General features: G+C 39.6%; 1 protein-coding gene and 1 long non-coding RNA gene across 2 annotated transcripts in view; both read left to right on the top strand.

The window, feature by feature from the left end:
• The first annotated feature begins 1,666 nt into the window (after positions 1-1,666).
• Positions 1,667-7,855, top strand: LOC121068345. The gene is made up of 3 exons (XR_005818818.1): positions 1,667-1,834; positions 2,790-2,871; positions 7,448-7,855. It is a non-coding gene; the product is annotated as an uncharacterized LOC121068345 (long non-coding RNA).
• A 1,457-nt stretch (positions 7,856-9,312) lies between these two features.
• EML6 (EMAP like 6) overlaps positions 9,313-22,612 on the top strand; it is a 139,165-nt gene continuing 125,865 nt past the window's right edge. Inside the window, 2 exon segments of the mRNA XM_040553503.1 lie at positions 9,313-9,456; positions 10,603-11,288. Of these exon segments, the coding sequence (XP_040409437.1) occupies positions 11,092-11,288 (197 nt within the window). The 5' untranslated portion in view covers positions 9,313-9,456; positions 10,603-11,091.

Raw genomic sequence — 22,612 nt, 5'->3', positions numbered from 1 at the left:
AATTGGAAGTTTGCACTAGATTCTAACAGGGCAGAGAGCATATCTTGGAAAACCAGGCAAATAATGTTTAAAACTTCCTTGGTTTATTAATAAAAAAAATAGAATTGAACTCCACAAACTGTGGGTCCCTATCTTGGATATCATCAGCATGCTGAAATCACAGTGAAATAAAAAGATGCTCCCCTCGCTACAAGAAGGACATTGAGGTGCTTAAGCGAGTCCAGAGAAGGGCAACGAAGCTGGTGAGGAGTCTGGAGAACAAGTCTTACGAGGAGCGGCTGAGGGAGCTGGGCTTGTTCAGCCTGGAGAAGAGGAGGCTCAGGGGCGACCTTATCGCACTCTTACAGGTACCTTAAAGGAGGCTGTAGCGAGGTGGGGGTAGGTCTATTCTCCCATGTGCCTGGTGATAGGACGAGGGGGAATGGGCTAAAGTTGTGCCAGGGGAGGTTTAGGTTGGATATTAGGAAGAACTTCTTTACCGAAAGGGTTGTTAGGCATTGGAATAGGCTGCCCAGGGAAGTGGTTGAGTCACCATCCCCGGAGGTCTTTAAAAGACATTTAGATTTTGAGCTTAGTGATATGGTTTAGTGGAGGGCTTGTTAGTGTTAGGTCAGAGGTTGGACTCGGTGATCTTGGAGGTCTCTTCCAACCTAGATGATCCTGCGATTCTGTGATTCTGAGAAACAGAGTTTGAATCAGACCACATGTGTGAAATATGAAAGTTAAGGAATGTTAGGGTGGTAAATTTAGCTTTGTTGCAAAGACCTGGATTATAGGAGGCTGTTAATTCATTTTTAATATTTGATGGTTTTGATTAAATAAATGCTTTATAGCAGATGAAATTGTTCTCAGAAAATATCATCTGTACCTATAACCACTGCCATGTACAAAACTTCAAAGAAAGTCCAACACTGGCAATCACCTAGTTGAAGAAATAGGAGGTGTACACAATAGAATTTTATATATATATATACATATATATATATAATGGTCAGTCAGAAGTCAATACCAGTCACACTGTGGCCAGTGATGCCAGTACCAGAACACCAAGACACCCCCAGTAAAGCACATGATGTGCAAAGCTCATGTGCCTTGCTCTTTCAGCAGGATATAGCATGTAGAAATTTAAAGAATAAAAGTTGCCACCAAAAATCCTGCTGTTCATTTCTCCTTCTTCATTTCTTAATTATAAAGCAGAGAAGTGATTGCAGGAAGGGCCAACATTTTACAGAGCCCATTGTGGTCTAGATGATCAAAGGATGAGTATGTACACTTTATTCCCTCTGATTCTGTAGATTAAATATAACCTGGAAACAGTCTGTATTATCTTTTCCACAGAGACTGTTATCTTTGAAATCCAGCTACTTTCTTTATCCCCTCATGGTAAAAGAAAGGCAGTGAAAAGTATCCCAGCAATTGTCTTCTGAATAAAATGGAAAGATAGCACTATGTAATTCTCAAGAGAATGAAGAGCTGGATTCTCTTAACTTGGAAAAGAAATGTCAAATTTTAAAGGTTATGTAAACTTGTGGCAAGATTTAGGCATGTCTCAGATGAATCATCATAGGAAGGAAGCTGAGTCAAGTCAATGGCAGCCAGGATACTTAGCTGAAAGGAAGGGGACACCTCCATCCTTCCTGTCACAGAAAAAATCCACAGTGATCTTTCCACAGTTTCTGTGGGAAGATCAAGATCTCTGTAATGGCAACAGCAGTTTTGAATAGATCGGTGAATTTCCATGAAAAGATTACAGAAAGACAACCCCAAACGCATGCCTGGATAAAGGCTGGCAATAACCCATCAGAGATTATCCGGAAGACCCTTCAGGCAGGAGGTATGGCTGTGAGCTGTGCTGTGTTAGGCACGGAGAGGTTCTGCAGCTGTATGGTGCGCTCTGCCAGGCTGGAGCTCTGCATACCACTCTGTGTGCTCTGTACCTCTGGGCTCTGAGCAGGGATGAGCACAGCAGACTAAGACAAATGGTTTTATTGATCTGCTCTACGAGACAGTCCTGGACTGCACTCAAGACATACAGCAAAACAAATATATTATGGTTGGTTGGTCGGGCTTTCTCTCTAGGCTAGGAGAAAGAATTTGAAAGAATATATTTGAATTTGAATATATTTATATAAAAGTAAAGAAGTAAAAAAAAAGTAAAGTATAAAGTAAAAAATATATTTGAAAGAATACAGTATGTCTGATCCTTCAGAAATGAGCTTGCATTGAGTCTGAGGACGGAAAAGACTCACTTTTTTCACTTTTTTTCTGCTAAGACTATTTCTGGACAGATCCTAGCATTTCATCAATGCAACTCAGGATTTCCACCCACAAGGAATAAGAGCTTAGAGCCAATTCCCCTGTTATTATTTTGTAGTTAAATTGTAAAATCACTGAGAGGCATCAATCAGGACTGGATTAATGTAATGCCAGGCAAAAAAAAAACAAACAGAACTAGATCACAGTTCCTGCCTCTGATCCCTCCCCCTGCCAAGTTCTTATGGATTTGATATAATTTCAAAAATTATTTGCAGCTCAAATAGAAGGTGCCTATTTTGAAATACCAATTAATGTGCCTTCTCACTGCATCTGCAGTACATTCATCCATAAAAATGAGTTTTAAGTCGTATTTTGTGTAGGAAAGATCTAGGACATAACACAGATGTTTCTGGGAGGGAAAATCTCAGTGTTCGTTATTAATCACAGCTCTCAGATATGTATAGAGTGGGCAGGATATATCACAGAGGAATAGAGTTAAACTGAGATGTGATGCTTTTTGGCATCTATACCAGGCGTGCTTTAGAAGAAACAAACAAACACAAAAATCCCCAACCCCTCATGAACAGCAGCAGCAAACGGTCACTTCGGCAGAGGGTGAGTAATAAATGTCATTCAGACAATATTCATACAGAATGCCATTATTAGTCATATTTCATCTAATAATAATGACAATGAAACAGGGACTGAAACAAGTTAAAAAGTCACCTACCTGAGCAAGACAAGCACACTCTACTAAGAGTTAAAACAGAAAATATCTGGAAGCAAAACCAGTGGATGGTTGGGCGTCTGTGCATGCCTGCTCATGACAATGGTTTTCAGACCTTAGAAAATATTAACAAAAGACAAACAGCAAAACTGTTCTTATGTTCCTGTTTACTCAGTCTGCCGCATGAGTATGTAGAGCCTTCACATGCATGTGACAGCAGCTTCTCTCAGACAGTTAGTGTTTTCTAGCCATCAAGTGGCATTTAAATAGTACCAGGAGGTATTAGCCATAAACATGGCTAAATGCAATACTGCAAACATGTTTGTTAGATTGAAACTTTTAATTGTTACTGCCTAGGTGCCATTGGAATAGATTTAAGAAAAAGCTTTTTTGTTAAATTGATGCCTAAGCCACAGGTGGTAAATGGGTCTAAAGTTTTTTCCATTTCCAGCACAAACAACTCTTTGGTATGTGCAAGAGCTATTTATACTAAACATAAGTAGTCACTCAGTAAGCAGAAGCCCATACTCATACCTGCCATTCATACAAAGCTAGCAGACAACTTATCTGAGGCCCTCCTTTTTGCCTAAGTTCTCAGCAAGGCCTGGCAACATTCATTTTTCCAGCCAACGCCATTTTTCTGTAGGTAAATCGGAGGCTCAGCAGCCAAGCAGAATCTGCTTTCAGCTGTACCTGGCTCCAGCCTCTTGGGGTGCCTCAGGCGAAATGCCTTCACCCATTCTGAAACAGATCTTGGCGGCCTCCTCGCTCTCCTCTGCAGTAGGCATTGGCAACAAAAGCAGTTGCTGAAGCTGAGTATCTTTTGCATTGCCTTCTTGGAAACCCTGCCAAGAGGAAAATTAAGTGTTGGATCAAATAAAATTATTTTACTGGCTAGCCAAAGAGCTTAAAAAAAATACTGCCTTCTTAAAAAAAATACTGCTTTCGTAAGCACTTATTAAGCTTATAACACTTTGGCAAAGCAAAGTTAATTTGTAAAGTAATACATAATTGTGTTGCTAATCAAATAGTTTATTTTTACATTTAAAATGAAAGAAAATGAGTATGCAACGATATACGTCTCAGGCTAGGCAAACAAGCTCCTTCCACAATGAGGGAAAATGGTGTTGTTATTTGCAAATTTTTGTCTTTTTTTCATTATGTTTTCAAATATATTTTAAAGTATTTATTTTTATGAGAGTTAAATTGGAAATATATTTAGACTATTCTTTTTGAACACAGATGCCCTTTTTGAACAGGTTCATTCACACTCCATCTTGATTTATACTTTTAAGCCTTCCTCATATTTGTGATAGTGAGGAGGATTCCAGAACCCACGGCACGCTTATTACTGTTGCTCATCTAAAGTAAAGCTTATGTCACTGAGTTTCTATCTCAAGAATTATATTTAGTTAGTTTTATACACTGTATTAACACTAAAGAAAACAAGAAAAGCATCAGTGACATTTATGTTGTACTGACAATGAACAGTAGGTTGCAGTATTGAGGAACATTTTTAGCAACATGACAGCTCCTGATAGGAAATTAATACTTTTTAATTGGAAAAAAAAATCACAAAAAACTCACCATGTAAGGTAAGATTATATGAAAATATGTGAGACTGAACCTGTAGATCCACATATTTAATTTTAAGGTTTTCTTGTTTTTTTTTTTTTTTGGCTATTGGTTCATGACTAGTGTACTTCACTGCTACAATAATAATGATTTATAACAAATCATCTTTTCTAAAAATGAAGATATATTTTCAGCAAAACAATGCATATTGTTTAATGCTTCCACAATTTGACCATACTAAATATCACAAATAAAAAAAAGAACACGCCAAGGTTTTATTAAAGGATGAAACATGAAGTTCAACATGACCACCATTGCTCACAGAAAGGCTGCAGCCTTGCAATCAGAGCCTTCAAGTAAGTTTTTTGTCTGTCGTTGCTGAGTAGGTAAAGAGCCTATTTGTCATGTGTCTTATTTTCCATGAGAATTATATAATGCAACAACAACAAAGAAATCATAGGAAGAAAGCTAGGATAACATGGAATTTATTCCATTGGATAATACTGAGATGAAAAAGGATGAAGAAACCAAGTATTTCTGGTTAATGACTAGAGTATGTATGTAGGTAGAATGTGAACTCAACAATAATTTCATTCGTTTATCATGAATGTACTATGGGAAGACAGAATTGAAAGCAAGTTAAAGGACAGGTAAATAAAGCAGGACTGATGGCATACCGAAGTGAAATGACACAGCTCATAGAAACACATTTCGTAACTGACAGAATAGATTAAAGTTTGAGTGTGATATAGGTTAAAGTGACACAGAAAATCAAGTCAGGTGATTATTTAACTGTAACTCATATCCCACCAAAACAAAACAAATCTAGAAAACATTTTGTTAGTGAACACTTCAAGCCTAGATATCCAATATAATTATTAAAAAATACAAATTTATGTGACAACCTAGGCGGTAGTATACATAGGACAGGAATGTTCTATCTATCACACATCTTCACGTGCTGCGTCCAGTAGCCAAAATGCTGATTTTGATCTCAGGATCAAAATCCTGAGATACTTTTTGACATTTACAGTGTTGTATATGATAAATTGTAAAGAGAGTAAAATCTGTTTTAAAGAGAGTAAAATATTTTTTTTTAATATAAAAACTAGATATAAGCCCTCTAAATTATGAGTGTGGCTTGTAATTGTGGCTCTCCCTGCAGTTAATATTCAGGAACTATACAGAGAAGCAACAGGTCAGGCTTAAAAAATATTCTTGCAGCTAAAGTAAAACAAGGAATTAGGAATTCATAATTCATTAGACATCTTATCAGACACCCACATCCAGTGGTTGACAAAGAAAAAAAAATCACTTTCTAGTGTTTCTGAGCAGACAGAAATAAGATAATGAGATTACAAATGTTTCTGCATTGCTGCATGAAGATATTCCAGCCAAGCTTCCAGTATGAGTGGATTTGCATGCCTGTGGGTAATGTAACCCACAGCTTCTTGAAAGCTATTCTTGCTTCTCTCCTTATGAGGCTACTTAAAGAGTATGAATATACAAGAATGTGAGAGGTTATATCAGGTGTCTCTTCTAGAAGGCAAAGGTCCTCCCTACATAATATTTATTCTTGATTTATTTTCATCAACTTTTTGCAGATTCACATTAACAAAATGTATACGAATAACCAAAGCATTCAAATTAGATGTTAAAATACAATGGTTAATAACAGAAGAATAACGGACAATGTCATGGGTGATAAAATACTGTATGTTAAGACTCCATTTTCTTGAACTACTTAAAGTGCAAATATTATTTCCTATTTACAACGTAGCTTAGCTGCTTGACATTCAGAGATAATATCTAACCTTGTTATTAATACTATTGATCCTATAAATCTCTCAGGACAATCTTCACTGGACAGAACCTTGTCCTCAATATTACAGTATTTGCTCTTAAGACAAGAAACATAACTTGTTTATTCAAAGACACTGCAAGATTCTTAGAGAAATAAATGTTGTAACAATAAAATATAAGAAAATGAAAAATCTTAAGCCCTTAAGAGCTTATTTATGTTAAAAATTAAATACATTGCCATTATTTTAAACACATTTTCTGAACAGTTACCTAAAAAGAAGGAAGGAGAGAGGGCTGATTTAGCAATTGCTTATTACTGAAAATTTCAAAGCATCTAGGTTGATTTATCTAAATGAGTGGGAGGTAGTCAGAAAGACAGTCGTGAAAATGCTAGACCCTATACGAATTTGAAATACTTTAAATAGCTTTAAAAAACATTCAAATTATACGCAGAACTTATTTCAACAAGGGTTAAAATACAGTGAAAGTAACACCGTTGAAAATCTTTGCAACTACATTCCTCAAGGACCACTGGAAGAGAAGGTAATTTATAGAGGCGCACCATATATTCTGTCCTGAAGATCTGGCATGTTACCAAAAGGGAATTAATTCACGGCAAAGGACTTGTGCTATGAAAGCTCTGTTGCCTTTTCTGGAAAGCTCAGTTGTAGCAACCAGCAGCAAACGACTCCCAATGGTTTTAAACTGCAGAAATCAGCATGCAGAGGTAACTGACTTTTTAGCTAGTCAGTGCTTTAGCTACATATCAGTTTATCCACAGTCACAAAGATGCTTAAAAACTATGCTTCAGAAATCCCAAATTAGGTAGTTTTATAGCATTTCTCTTTGAATGTGGTAAATGTAGTTGTTTTTGTGTATGTGTGCATTTCTTTTTTTGGGGGGAGAGGGTATTTTCACAAATTTTATCCAACCAGCAAAAATATCTTTGCTGTTTCCTATTTAGTCATTCCTTTTGAAAAGGGCTTTGTAGTAACAGATTGAGAGCTTGGCAACAACAAACAAACTTTTTGATGTCTGTATATGTTTGGACAAAACAAGACATATATTTTGCTTTGTGACTACTAGGATGATTTAACAGGTTAGTTGCTGGAAAGAAAACCAAAAGAATGAACAGCTAGTTTCATCATATCATTTTTCAAAACTATCGTGAAAATTTGGATATGATTGTAAACTGTCAGAACAAAAACTTGGTTTTTATTACGTAAATCTGCATGACTTGTGCAGCAAGCCACAGCAAGCCTCTACTCAGCCCTGGTCAGGCCTGACCTGGAGTACTGTATCCAGTTCTGGGCTCCCCAGTACAAAAAAGACAGGGATCTCCTGGAAAGAGTCCAACGAAGGGCAACACAGAGGATACGGGACCTGGAGCATCTTCCCTATGAGGAAAGGAAGAGACCTGCATCTGTTCAGCCTTGAGAAGAGAAGACTGAGAGAGGGGATCTTATTAATGTTTACAAATACCTTAACTGTGGGAGAGAGAGGGATTTGGCCAACCTTTTTTCAGTGGTTTGTGGGGATGGGACAAGGGGCAATGGCCAAAAAATGGAGCACAGAAAGTTCCGCACCAGTATGCGAAAGAACTTCTTCACAGTGAGGGTGACGGAGCACTGAAACAGGCTGCCCAGGGAGGTTGTGGAGTCTCTGGAGATATTCAAGGCCCGTCTGGATGCCTACCTGGGCAACCTTCTCTAGGGAACCTGCTTTGGCAGGGGGTTTGGACCCGATGATCTTTGGAGGTCCCTTCCAACCCCTACAATTCTGTGATTCTGTGATTGGATGGAAGGATAGCAATATTCCAAAGACTTGGCTGAACTTGTATTAAGCATCATATGCTCTTTTTGAGATTGCTGATGGAAATACTTAAGAGCTACCCTGCTGTAGGATTATGAAAGGAATAAAACATTGCACCATCCACAATACACAGTATGTTAAGAGGAGAAAATTGGGAATATTCTACGTTTTATTAAATGTGACATTAAACATACTTATCATGAATAACGTTGGTAGTTTGGGGTGGTTGTTTTTTTCTCTTCTCATAATTCGGAAATGGCATCTAGACGTGAGCTCGCTCTTTGCCTCTCCTCTGTTCACTGCGGTCCATGTACAAGACCCTGAGACGGCGGACGCCACCCACGATGGCGGACATGGCCTAAGATGGCGGACACCGCCCAAGATGGCGCACGCCACCTAAGATGGCGGACAGGGCCCGAGGTGGCGGACCCCTGCGGCTGCTGGCCGTCAAGCTCCCCGCTAGCAGCGCTATCCAGTCCCATCCCTGGGAGAGGAGGCATTGCCAGAGCACTTGTCAGCAGGCTGCAAGCCGGGGTTCCCCTTTTCTCCTCCTTGGGGTTAGGACTAACGCCCCCAAACGCGCACCTGGCGGAAGGCCCGTGCTCCCCGCCCCTGTTAGCCGGGTGGCGCTCACGGAAAGGCCCGAGACACTGGGATCGAGGTTCGGCGCCCATCTCGGGGCCACAGCCGCACGCCCCTGTCACACCCCGGCGATCAGCACCGCGCTGCCAACCACCACGGCTCTTCCGTCACCAGCGGCCCCACGGCTGCTGCGGGTACCTGCTCTCCTTCACTCCCGCAGCAGCGAGCCCGGCGGGGCGCTGCTCGCTGCTCCCCACACGCTGCTCCCCGCTCCCCTCGCCCCGCCGAGGCCGGACCCCGCTCGCGCCCCGCGCGCCGCTGCAGCTGCGCCGCCGAAAGGGCGGGAAACGTCGCGCGCCACCCCTGCTCGTGCCGCCGAGAGGGCGGGAAGCGCCGCCGGGCCGCGCGCGCCACCCCGGCTCGCGCCGCAGCCGTTGCACCGCCGTCTCCGCTCCCGCCGCAATACAGTCACCACGGCAACCGCCCAGCGCTGGTATGCCGCGGGGCATCCTGGGAGTTGTAGTCGCCCCCTGCCCGCTGCCCCCCGGCTGCGCGGTGAGCGAGGGCCCCACCGAAACTCGCATCCCCACGAGGCGCCGCGAGGGCTGCGGTGGGGGCGGGAGCGAAGCGCTGGCAACCAAAGGCGGGCGGCTCTGCCGGGCGGGAGCACCGCTGACTCTGTCCGCCGCCACCGCTGCCAGGTGACGGTGGAGCCGCTGCTCCTCGCCGAGCCCTCGCTGCTCCCTCCGCTGGAGAGGGACGGCCGCGCCTCCACCCTCACACGCCCGAGACGCCGTCCCCTCGGCGCCGCCGTGTGGGGGCGAGAGGGCAGTGCCCGGCCCTCAGCGGGGACAGCCCTCAGCGGGGGCCGCGCCGGGGAGCTGCCCGCTCGAGGCGCTGTCAGCCTGGGGGCCGCGGGGGGCGACGTTCCATGCGTAGGCTGTTGCTGAGGGTGGGATGCCAGGTTTTCCTCTCGGGTCCACTTCGAGCGTGGAGGAGCGTAATGCTCTGAGGGCGGGGAGCGTTGCCGGCGCTGTGAGGGTGTGTGTGAGCCGCTGTCGACACGCTGCTCTTTGCTTTGGGCAGATAGTGAATGTGAGGTGGTGTTGTGTGGGGAAAGGCACGCGGGTCACCCACGTAGTGAGTAGTTTATCCCTGGCTTCCATTTGGCACTGTGCTGTAGTACCTCTCTGAATGAGCCGTTGGGTTTTCGCCTCAGATTTAGCATTCTCCTTTTTGTGATCGTGGCCGAGTTTCTGGAAGGCTGGATTTGGTCTCTTGTTGAGTGATACTATAAAGCGATGGATGGCTTACCACAACATGCAGCAGCTATGCTTGCCTGGTAATGACAATACAAATCCTGCTTTAGATGAAACAGAAAAGCAAGGAAGTGTGTTCCTGGGAAATACCACTCCAATGAACAGCAGTAAATCCAAAAATGAATGCAACATCACCCCCTCTTGCTCCCCTAATTTAAGGCAAATTGGAGTGGTTTGTGACTGAGAAATTATAACATGAAGTTGTCTGAATTATGTAGTCACTGTAGACTCCAAAAAGAGCAAGTTTTGGATTCTGGGGAATAAGGGTAGATGGGGTAATATTATCATATTTATTCTGGATGTTGTATGTGAATCCTCTTTCCATAGTATCTAATATGAAGACTGAGAGTATTGGATCCTGCTGAAAAGGCTTAGAAGACCCTAACCACTCAGCGCTGCCACAGCACACATCCAAGCAGTGTTCCCCCCCAATCAAAGTAGTCCCCCTGCATTTTAAATACACATGCATTCTGCAGTTTGAAAACACGGTGTTTTTTTCTTTCCCGTTTCCCCCCCCCTCTCTTTCAGTTTTGATCTAAAGATAGAAATCTTAGCAAGAAGAACACCCGGGAAGCTTTTTGCAGGAAGACAAGAAGGTGCAATACAAGAGATGCAGCAGGGAGCCTTTGGCAGGTGGTGGTGACGCACAGAAGTTACTTTGCCTTCAGAAAGAAAAAAGCCCTGTCTGCTGTTTATGTAGGTGTATTTTTGTTGTCTCCCTTCTCCCCCAAGAAGTTGCCGGGGCCGCGCAGCAGCGGGGAAGCGGCGACTGCTCGCCCTGGGCGGCAGCAGATTATGGTGGCAGCGCAGCAATAGGAGCGGCAGCAGTAGGAGCCCCGATCTGCGAATGCGTTTTTCATTTACGATCGTCGCTGGAAAGTGCCACCTGAAGATTCGGCAGCTGGGCACGGACCGCTAACGTTTTAAAGGGGAAAACCCCGACGGGGAAGGAGTTAAGGGGAGGAGGGGGCAGAGCTAGGTTTTGTGCGTTCTTGTGGGGAGAGGGGATTGGTTATCATGGCGGATCGGACAGCTCCTAGATGCCAGCTCCGTCTGGAGTGGGTTTACGGGTACAGGGGTCACCAGTGCCGCAACAACCTGTACTACACAGCGGGCAAAGAGGTGGTCTACTTCGTGGCTGGAGTCGGCGTGGTTTATAACACCAGAGAGCACAGCCAGAAATTCTTCCTAGGGCACAACGACGATATTATCAGGTAAGGGGGTTGACTTCTCTTGTGGTGGGGCGGGGTGGGGTTTAAAAGGAAGGGAGGAGAATGTAGGGGTGGCGGAATACCCCCCTCCTCGCTTCTCACAGCTCCGCTTGTACCTGTCGTTTTAAAGCAGCTCAGATTTGTTATCAGCTGTCTGGGTAAAAGCTGGGTATCTAGATTTGATTATTATTATCTTTGTAGCACAGCTTCAAAACGTTGCTATAATAACACAGAAGGTAAGTTTTTCTGTTGCACTGCACCAAAAGCAAAATAGATTATTTCTATATAAAAATGCAATGGGAAGATCTTAGTGCAACAGTGCTGCAAAACTGTGGATCCAGCAGCTAATCTCCCCAGCACTGGTAACCTATATCACCGATTCTGATGTCTTAGACAAGGCAGGTGTAGTTCTCCTTACACCCAGCACAAGAGTGCCATAAACCTGGCCATAAACATACCATTCTGAAAATTTCCCTGAAAAATCAAGTAGAGCTGTTGGTACTCCAGTCAAAATAATTCAAAGTGTGCTGGTGCAAGATGGCTACAAAAGCACAGGTCTTGCTCCTGATCTGGCTAATTTCTTGTCTCTTTCTTTCAATTGCTGCTTAAAAAGTGAATTTGATTGATGTTACCATACTACAGAAATACTAATTTTATTGCACCACACAAAGTAGCACAACAAAAATGTGGTTCCAGAGCTCAAGATAGCCTTTTAAACAATGTGTTCAGAATATAGAAATGAAGTCAGTAAATAGAAAATTAATGTTGTCTCCACTCCTGCTCTATTCCTGACAAAAACCTGAAACTAGAATACCCTCATAAAGGGAGTTGCATGGTAATGACACTCCCCTGAGCACAGCTAGCTGCTGCCCTCCCTATTCACCTGAATTCAGCATGAATGAAGCATTTTCTTGATGAAAATAGTCCCAGGTGACTCACGATGCAGTAGTACTATGGAAATATCTGCTGAAGTCAGAGTTTTGACACTGGATAACAAAATCACATAATTGTCATATAATCATTCTGGAGTCTTGTTTACAGAAAACCATCCACTTTTCCCAGTGAGAGCTTGGCTGCTGTGACTCCTGGTAGCATTTTTCTCCTCCTTTTTATAATCTGAGTTAAAGCAGTGCCATTTCAAGAAAATTCGGTGCATGTGGTTACAAGTTTATCATGGTTTCAAAGGTGTTATCGCTTCCAGAAGGTTATTGAAATAGACTCTTAGTAGTTCAGATAACTAAGAGAGGAATGACTATTTTAAATGTATCCACAGTATCATGAAATGCAAGTTTTCTTTACTGCAGGGACATAATTTTTGATACTCTAGGGGATATGAAGTGTAATCCATATAGAGAGTAGTATGTATGAGCTAATGTTTGAATTCGTAATAAATACTAGAAAGATAACTTGTCAAGACACAGCTGCATATATCCACTATTTTTTTATACTTGATAATGCTTCCCTGCCAAACCCAACTGTGTTGGACAACTTCTGTGCCTTCTCTTTTAAAATATCTCATATTAGGACACCACTTTTGGCAGTGTCACATTTAGAGCTTAAAATGGGTATAGGAAGATTGTGAGTGCCTCGTATTTGTACTTTGACACTAACTGTGCCTGGTCTACCTTTTTTTTTTTTTTTTGAAGAAAACTAGCAATCACCTGTTCAAATTAGCAGGTGTTTTGCGGATTCATTGTCTGTTCAGTTAGTGTTTAACTAATGCTTTTGAATGATGAGTTTTGTTTCTGATGCAGGTCAAGATGAGAATTGTCTAGGATGACCATAGTTTCTGCAGAGGATGAAATGTTTTGTCCCAGAAAGCATGAACAGGGCCCAAGATGTCAGTTGATTTCCATTTTTAGTGGCCAAGAAAAGTTGCTGTCATAAGGGTTTTAAGGAAGGAAAGAGTTGTTATTTAAGTGTCTCCAAAATGTTGCTAGAATATTCTGTTGTTTGCATCTGTTAATGTTTGCCTCTTCCGCCTTTGATGCACTTTGTAGACCTTATTGAGGAATATCCCATCACTGTCAGTACTTTAAAAGTCAGTGGTTCCTTGTATGAGTATTGCTGATATATCTAATAAATGCAGGAATTTAAGTTACCACACTTCAGGCTTCACAGCATCCAATAGAGTTGAATGAGATGAATATAATTCTCCTGTTTTTCTGCTTTTGTTGGAATTTATTTCCCTGAGACTACCTTCTAAACAACAGTGCATGTATTTGCAGTCCAACAGACTACTTTTTAAGGAGGTTTGAAACATATTTAAAAAAAAAAAAAAAAAGTAGAACTTGCAGACTTTGGAAAAGATTGCAGAATCATTAATTCTATAAATCCTTGAAGCAGGCAGAACCCTTCCAGTGGTTGCCATTAGCTTGTCCCATGTTGAAAGCTTTCAGCAAATACTATTTTGTGGAAACAAATGATGAACCCGTTATTCAGAGGGTTGAGAACATGTGCATTACCTTAAAATGTTTACTACAACCATGAAAGTAGATACCTTCCCTTGGTGAAAAGGTCACATGTAAAAGCGTATGCTCACTGTTTTCACAATTTTAATAGTCTAGTCTCTTGCTTTGCATCAAGGTAATGCAGTTGGACGTCATTTAGTTTTGGCTAAAATAGACCAGGCTATTGGATTAATGGAGAAATGATTTTTTTTCCTCCAAGACTTATATATGAAAAATTCTGTTTGTATAAGGAACTTAACATACTGCACTCAGCTAGTAAGGTAGATGTCCAGGGTGTGAACAAGGGTATGAACAAGTGAGTTCTGAAGTGTTTCGTTTCTTGTGTGAGGCAACTACAAGGTGCTGTACTTCCGAGCTCATCCTCCTTTAAACTTCCTAATGAGATACGGTTCTGGACTGCTGAATTTAACTTTGAAGTGAGTTCTGCTTTGTGGAGGGGTTGGACTGGCTGCCCTCCAGAGCTCCCCTTCAAACCTAAAGCATTTTATGATTCTTTTGTTACTTCCCATCATATAATGTTATTCTTCTTGCACGTTAATTAATTGTGAATAGTTAATGCTATTGTTTATCAAGTACTGTCATTATAAAACAGGATGAGAGCATGTGGTTGAAATGAACAGAATTGGTTCTGGTCTCTGACTACTGATGAGTTTTATTTGGACCCTAAAAATGCATGCCAGTTATGAAGTTTGCAGTCAAAGAGCGTGAAGTATACCCTATTTTTCTCCCTCTATCTTTTTTTTTTTTTTTTTTTTTTTTTTTTTATCTTTGATGGTCAAGCACAATCTAGCAGCTTAGGGGTGGTGAAGGTCAGAATATTCCTGTTTTCTCTAAGTTGAGAGCCCTGCGATTTACTCTAATGCCTTTATTACAGACCACAAAGCAATCCTAAAGTTGCTTGCATGGTAGCTCTGTTTGTTCTTGAAATGTGATCTAGCTGAAGCATCATAGCTGATGTGTAATAGCTATGTCCAAGTCTAGCTATTGCAACATTTTTACATAGAAAGTGTAGTATAGATTGTCATTACGCACATAACTTATTTTCATTGAATTTGGTCATTTGTGCTCTACAGGATTAGGTTTTGGAAGTTGTAATACTAACATATGGAGATTGTTTTCCTTCCTGATTAACTTGAAAGTGGGCTTTACAGAAGGCCATTGTAATGGCTGTAGGTTAACATGTCAGCAAGAATGTTGCATCCATGCAGTGTCACTGCCTTCGGTGAAATTCATGCAAGTGTAGGATTTATTTTTAGCATTACTGCTTGCAAGACTGGATCATAAGTTTTGACTGTAATTGAACTCTTGCAAAAGAACAGAAGGTTTTCTTACTCTTGTTGTACATTACTTTTATAACAGCAAGCAATTAGATGTTTCCTTGTTTTCATTGCCGATAATGTCTGCAATATTGAACGGTTTTCCTGGATATGCAAAAACTCTCTGAGAGAACACCTTTTACATTGTATCGAAGACTTCATCTACACTTAGTAGGTTTCTCATCGTTTCTACCTTACATTCTGAATGAGATTGTGTAAGTTGTTAAGAACAACTTAATAATGATATGACGCCTATATTTAACTTGACAGATACCTTCATGTGTATGATATGTTGTGGTATTATGCATTGTGGTGTATGTATGTGGTATATGTTGTGGTGTATGTGGTATATGTTGTGGTATTATGAACATTATATCACATTATGTAATTTTTTTTTTTTTAAATCACATTTTGCTTTCTAACTGGCTTAAAACAAGTCACCTGTAAGGCAGAGAGCTGCACAAGAGACTGCTCCCTTTCTCAGGCACCTCTGTGGTGTTTGCTGCCTGGGCATGTTACCTGGAAAGCCAGCCTATTATCTGTGGATACCAAAGCATGTTGTTTATGTAAGGCTGCTTACGATGTAATAGCGATGTAGGATTTGTCAGAATATTGCTGTAAGTATGCTGGTGTAAGTCTTCTACTGTGCTGACAGGCTGAGATTAAAAATGCGGATGTGCCAATAGTTATGAGATTTACTTTGCTGCGAGAGTGACTGGGGGCCTGGTTTGTTCTTTAAAGTGTTCTTTTCAAGAGGCTGGATTCATATTAGGAAGTGACTGTTTTCTTGTCTTTCTGTAGTTGGGGAAAAAAGAAATATGATTGCTTGAGGCAATGTCATATGTTGTTGACTATAGTAAATGTAATTTTGGAATAAGTAAATTGATGGCAGAGGTTTGCAAATCAAACCCCCAAAGTGAAAATACCAAAAATATACTTGAATAGTTTTATTTAAATTTTTGTATTATAATATTTATGTTTATAGAGGGTGCTTATTTGAATGGATCTGAAATACTTCAAATTTATGTAGAATTGCTACCTTTTTGATGGCAAGTTGCAGCATTTGTTTCCTATAAAATGATATTCAAGTTAATGTTTTTATTTCTTGTAATTGTATGGAAAATTGTACTGTCTGTAGCTTGTGTTTAACCTGGACTTCAGTCACAGAAGGTGCCCATGCAGGACAGCTGAAACATAGCAACCAAAAAAATAGGAAAGTAGCAATGAAGCCAAACGAGACTTTTAACAACAGAATTTTCAGACGTGTTTCCTATGCAAGTGCTATGCAGGTACCTAAGCAAAGCCATTACAACTTGAAAAGCATGACTGTGGAACAGCTAGGGTGAAGTAGAGTCTGAGATCTGAGTATTCTGAAGTGATTTGGAAAGTGTTTTGAGACTGTAGGTTGTTAAAGGATTTTCTTATTATGGAAATCCTCACCCCAGAAATGCCCCAAAGAAACTAATTTTATCAGCTTATGGCTTCTTTTACATTCAGTCTCAAAAAACAGGGGAAAATGCCTGTTCTTTCAGGACATTCTGGTGGCTGCTTTTATATTTGCTCTGTTTGATTGCTATGGTGTGTTAGGATTTTAAGCCTTTACTGAGGTGTGAGTTGGCATAAATATTTTTCTTAAATATCCATATTAATGCATCAGACATGTGGAATATATAGTTACGGCATCTTATCAAATATAATTTTAAAAAACAGATTAGTTAAAAAGATAAAAAGTTTAGCATTTATACAATATGTCTGTGAGAATTGTCATTTAACCACATTATTTAAACAGGCTAATCATTATACATCCCAGTGAGACATCAGATATGGTAGTAGGAATATAAGAAAGATTTACTGCTTGCCCAGTCACAGTTTGTGTGTTTGTTTGGACAAGTGAAAAGATGGTTGTTGTTAAAAACTGCAAGTAGAGCTTTGAGCATTTAAATCATTAGTTAGATTTAACTCATTATCAAAATGGAAAAGAAAAATCTTGTTCAACAAAACAGGAAGCACTTGTATTCTTCTGCAGAAAGTGCTTGGATTGTTATTATATTTCTATCTTTGCACAGTTGAAAAATGACAAGCATTTAAGCCTTTATCAGCTAGTGTATTAAGTTTTTTTCATTGGATTTGTGAGAAGAAACTCATCACACAGAGCTGTGTGTCTTCTCAAAAATCAAGGTTTGGGTATTCATTAATCTTATATTGGAGTCTTGGAGTTAGAGATCTGATTTTACCTTATTCCCATTGCTTACATTAGTTTATCTTGAAATTTAAATTTAAATTATTATTTTAATCTAGATGACTAGGAATCTTCAGGTACTGGTGTGCAATTGCTATTTACCATCAATCATAGGAAAATGCCTTGTTATGAGCCATTCTAATTTATCTTGATCATTCAAAGGATGGGGATGGGGGAACTTATGGGACAGTTTTGTATTACTGTTTTCTACCACAGAACTTCCTACAAAAGTGTACAAATTTTAACTTTTACATAAGTTCATAAACACAAACTGTCTCATAGAAGAGGTAAACTTCCAAGAACTATTCTTTCTGTCTTTCTTAACCTGACTAAACAGATTTCAGATTTATATAGGCAGTTTCCAGATACTTTCTTGATTTTAAGTCTTGATTTTTTTATTTTTTTTTGCCAGGAGGAATTACAACTCCACTCATTAATACTTTTTAAAACACAATGAAAAAACAATTGTGTATTTCAGCACTTAGTGCAGAGTAATGATGCCTGGGATAACTTGTTTGTAACTGGATATGACAAGAAAGAATCATCTTTGATAAGGGCTACAAATGCCCTACTTACATCTTCACCATAGGAGTTGGCAGTCAAGACTTTCCAGATGAGGAGGTGTAGGTTGCTATAGTCCATGCTTCAGCCTTTTTCTCAAGGACACAAGAGTTGCAATTCCTTTGAAAATGGAAGAGGGATTATTTTATTTTATTTTTAGTTTATGCATGGAATTGCAGAAGAGAACTCCTCTGCTATAGTGTCTCCTTGAGAGTAGAAGCAGGGTTTTCAGCTTGAGGGAGGTTATTTCTTAAATAAAAGTCTTGGGTGATGAGAAGGAACAGCAGCAATACTTCTGTTAACCTCTGTAGAAGGATGAACTGCTGGAACAGTTATTAGGTAGTATAAATATTTCAATGAATTCTCCTCAGTGGTGTTAGTACTAGGCTTAGGTGTTGTATCCACAGGCTTTCTTCAACTCAAATTGTTTCTGCAGGATGCCTCTCACAGGAACCTTAGTGAACAACAAACACGTAAAATTTGTACTTTTTTTTCCACCTAAAGTATTTAATTTGGAATAGCAGCTTGTTTTTCTGTGATACATTTTAACTCCAAGAACATTTACTTACCTGTAGTTTGTCTACCAAATGTTGAATTTGAATTTGTCTTTAGAGGTGATATTTGTAACAGCCCTGGAATGAGATCTTTGGAGCTTTATTTATTTCTTTATTTATAATCTATACTTGATGTGGACTTCAGATCAAGTATAGATTGTATGTTTTTCTTGAAAAATGGCATGATGAGCCAACCCAGGAGATTTCTAAAGGAAACATCCTTCACCCCTGCTGCGTCTTCAGTGCCAGTGCACCTGGCACCGGGGAAGAACATTACAGTATTTTTGTCTGGAGTTACTGGTGATGTGAGGAAAGGTTTAAATACATTATGCGAATATACCAGAAATAGAAGTTACTGGTTTAGTTTTCTCACCACCTTACGTTCTGAACAGGATTGTGTAAGTTGTTAAGAACAACTTGTTAATGATGTGGTTCTCAAAACAAAGAGGTATTGCTACTTGTCTGATCTTGTGTAGTGGTGATGTTCTGAGCTGTATGTTTTTGCAGTCTTTTGAGATTTTTCACTTAACTGAGAAGACTAACTGTATGTAATTAAGTTAGCAGTCAGAGATGGACTTAGTGGTGTCAAATTTTGATGTTCATATTTCAGAATTATTGCTGAGGTGTTTTGCATTTACTAATGTGATTTTAATATAAAATACATCAAGCTCCTTTTAACAGTCTGACAGTATAATGTACTTTGGTACACTGTATCTTATTGATATAATTTCTGTTGATGTTGAAGTTTCTTCTTTTGAGACAGATGGGTTGTCTTTATTTGAGAATAGAATACTCTGAAACTATGATAACAAAAATGGAATAGGAAATAAACTATACTCAGAGACAAATAGTAACCCCTTTGTTTTAGTTGCCTAACAATCCTAGTTACAAATTTTTTTTCTGAATTTTTATGAGAAATTTTGATTGTCTTCATCATTTTCAGCAGACCTGAATGTTGAAGTGGCAGCCCTACAAAAGAACTGCTGACTAGTAATATTGTTGTATTATGTCAAAAGTGGTAGTGTATTTATACAAAGTCTCTGCCTTGCAGTCCTCAGAAATTGCCTTTCCTATGCAGAGAGGAAAAATGCAAATGTCATTTACTCTTATATTGTCTTTGGTAGTAACTCATGCAAATATTCATTGCAAAATAAGGGTATTTATAACAGTTTCAGGAAAGGTGAACTGAACTCTTGAAGAATTCAGGATACGATGTACAATTTCTTTCCCCTCTCCCTCTTTTTTTAAATGTCCTTTTTTTTTTTTCTCAGAATGATTAAGTTAACTGTAGTTAAAAAATAAAAGGCAATAAAACATGCCTTCAGTTAATTACAACTCGCAATTTAAGTTACGGCATTTCATCCTTTCACTATGACTAGTTAAACCATACTTTCTTCTGCATACCTTAAGATACATTGGACTAAAGATGAAAGCACAGTCAGCTTCTGTCTGACCAGTCATAGTGTGATTCCTTCATTTTTTTCCTATCCCTGGTTTTTGAAAGTTATTCCTGAAGAATCTAAATGAACGTTTTGCTTAGTTCTCCAAATGCTGGAATGTATTAGAACTATGATTAGGTAAGTTGAGCTTTCTTTACTTATCTTCTGCAAGACAGAAGGCAGAAGGGTGATTATGTATGTGTGACAAATTACGTGGCCAGTAGGGCCAAGTATTTGCCTGTGTTTATGCTGTTGTTGAATATGTTCTAGCATGGCTGCATTTAATCAAGATTTTGGTCTATAGCAAAATAGTCTATAGTAGGTCTGCAGCAGATTCCTGGAGGATTCTGAGGTGACTTTCTGATCTTTTTAGATAGTGTTGTGTGTGGTGTTTTTTTTTTTTTAAACACCCACTGAAATGCTGCTCAGTGAAGCTACTCATTCTTTTAGCAGCTTTAAAACAAGTTTGCAATGTGCAATTGTCATGCTCCTGGTCCAAGGTTGTGTGCGTATAATTAGTGATTACTGCATATGATCTGGATCCACTTCTACTGGTAGAGTTTTTTGTTTTGTTTTGTTTTGTTTTTTAAATATTGACAACAGGAAAGCCTTGTCTGTGTGGGCTGCAGAAGTCTAAAAGGATATTATATTGAGTTGTTAGGAAAGCTGTCACTTGTTGAAAGAGGTATTTGAAAGCTTTTTTTTTTTTGTCAGGCTGAAAACGTTAAATCTGGGAATTAAATATAACCATCTCAGTTAGGCATAGCTGCTTTTGGGATGGTGAGTTCTTTGTTGTGTTCCTTACAAGAGTGCTTAAAGTGCAGTTTCTTCTTTCCAGGAGCTAAATAATGGAAATGCTTTTTACTGGATGGTTCTCTTTGCAGGTTAGTTAAGTATCTAGGAGGTGGCCTTACTGTACCTCTGTTTCCCCCATGTCTATGCACCTGGCACCTTCACTGGTGGCAGAGTGGGCCACATAACTTCTCTTCAGGCAACTGCGGTTCTTTTCTGTGGCATAAGAACGTAATAGTGTGATACAAATGAGGTGCTAACCTAGAATTACTAATTTCAGACTGATCTTGAAGACACATTCTAGTTTGGGCCTGCACTGGCTACATCACTTTTAAGTCAGGAAGCAGGTTTTAAAGAATTATATCCGAGCTACATGGTTGCAGGAAACAGCCTTTAACAAAAGATGCTCAAAGCAGATAGCCCATTAAAATCACAGCCAGGAATATTACTTTCTGTAGTTTCATGATAGTTTAACATAACACCATAGGTCTGGTGTATAAGTATTGTTCATCAAGTAAAGTAAATAATTTATTAAACATTAAAAAAAAAAAAAAAAGGCAGAACATAGAACTTTATTACAAGTAAGAGGTGCACATATTCCTTTAGTGATGTTTTCACAACAGGTTTTACCAGAACGTTCAGGTAATGCTGTTTCAGGGAACCTGCTAGATGCATTTGCTTGAATGTAGAAGCCTAGAAGAAATGAAGTATGCACTGAAGTTTAGCGTAGACATGACATTTATAGTGGTTGAAAGGTTGGTTTTCCAAAAGCTTACAGAGCCTTCCTGGATGTTTTTAGAAGATTAAGATTAGTGGACATAGGCTCAGGATATGAATATTTTTGCACTTTGAGACTTGAAAATAGTTTTGAGTCTTTAAGATTGTTAAATAATGTTGTTAAAGAAATGTCATTATGCTTATTTTTATTATTTTATGCATAGCACTTTATTCTCCTGTTACGTTTCCCATGCTTTAAAATTGAATTGGTTTCTGTACAACATTTGGAATTTAATTTTTTTGGGGGCCTTCTTTTGGATATGGGACTCTTTTGCATACATAATTTTGGATATAAATTACATCACAGATCTCAAATTAAAATTAATATTTCCAGTTTATTTTCAGTGGAAATTTGACATTTATATTGCAATAAAAGACATGAACTAGGAATAAAATTAGCTCAGGAGAGCTAATTCTCTTTATTTCCCTTCTGTTAAGTGAAAAGAACAGATTTTTCAGGGTTCTTCACATCTGTGTTATGTTCACTTTTCTTCCACCCTCTTCAGAGGAGCCTCCTTCACTCTGCCAAAGAGAAGCTTGTCGACTGCAAAGCTTGCTACACCAAAGCTGGCCTTCATGAACAGAGCTGGCCTGATGCTAGCTGCAAGAGGTTTTGGCTTCCTTTTTCCTTTTTGTATATACACTTAAAAAAAAAAAAAAAAAAAAAATCCAGTGGTAGCTTAAGAAATGAGTCATGGTGTCACCTGTGTAGGCTGAAGATCTTTGGGAGCAAAAGGGGTGTGGGGAGAAAAGCAATCTGTAGGATACTGTTTAAGGATGAACACTTAATAAGTGACCTTGGATAAATGGAAAATGGGCTAGGAGTACTAAAGAGTAAGAGGATAGACCAGTAATAAAGCCACTGTCAGGCAGTTAATATTCATTTCATATGCATCAACTTGTAAAATTTTACCTCTGAGTAGTCTAAATTGTCCTACTATACCATAAGTAGGACCCTAAGCACTGATAGCCTACTGTGTTCGTAAAAAACCACCACCAACAAACAAAACTTCTGATGATCAAGTTGTGGTCACAACAAACTGATTTGTGGCTAAGGCTAACGTTTTGGATGTAATTAATTTCTCCTTTTTTTTTAACCTCCTGACCAGTACACTGATCCCTTTATATTTTCTGAATTGATGAATGTTATACAGCTATTGCTTTGCCCTGAAGTTGCT

This window comes from Cygnus olor, chromosome 3, assembly GCF_009769625.2.
Source record: "Cygnus olor isolate bCygOlo1 chromosome 3, bCygOlo1.pri.v2, whole genome shotgun sequence".
In the NCBI taxonomy this organism is placed as follows: domain Eukaryota; kingdom Metazoa; phylum Chordata; class Aves; order Anseriformes; family Anatidae; genus Cygnus; species Cygnus olor.
Note: the sequence above shows the minus strand (reverse complement) of the source record. Positions and strands in the feature narration are given on the sequence as shown.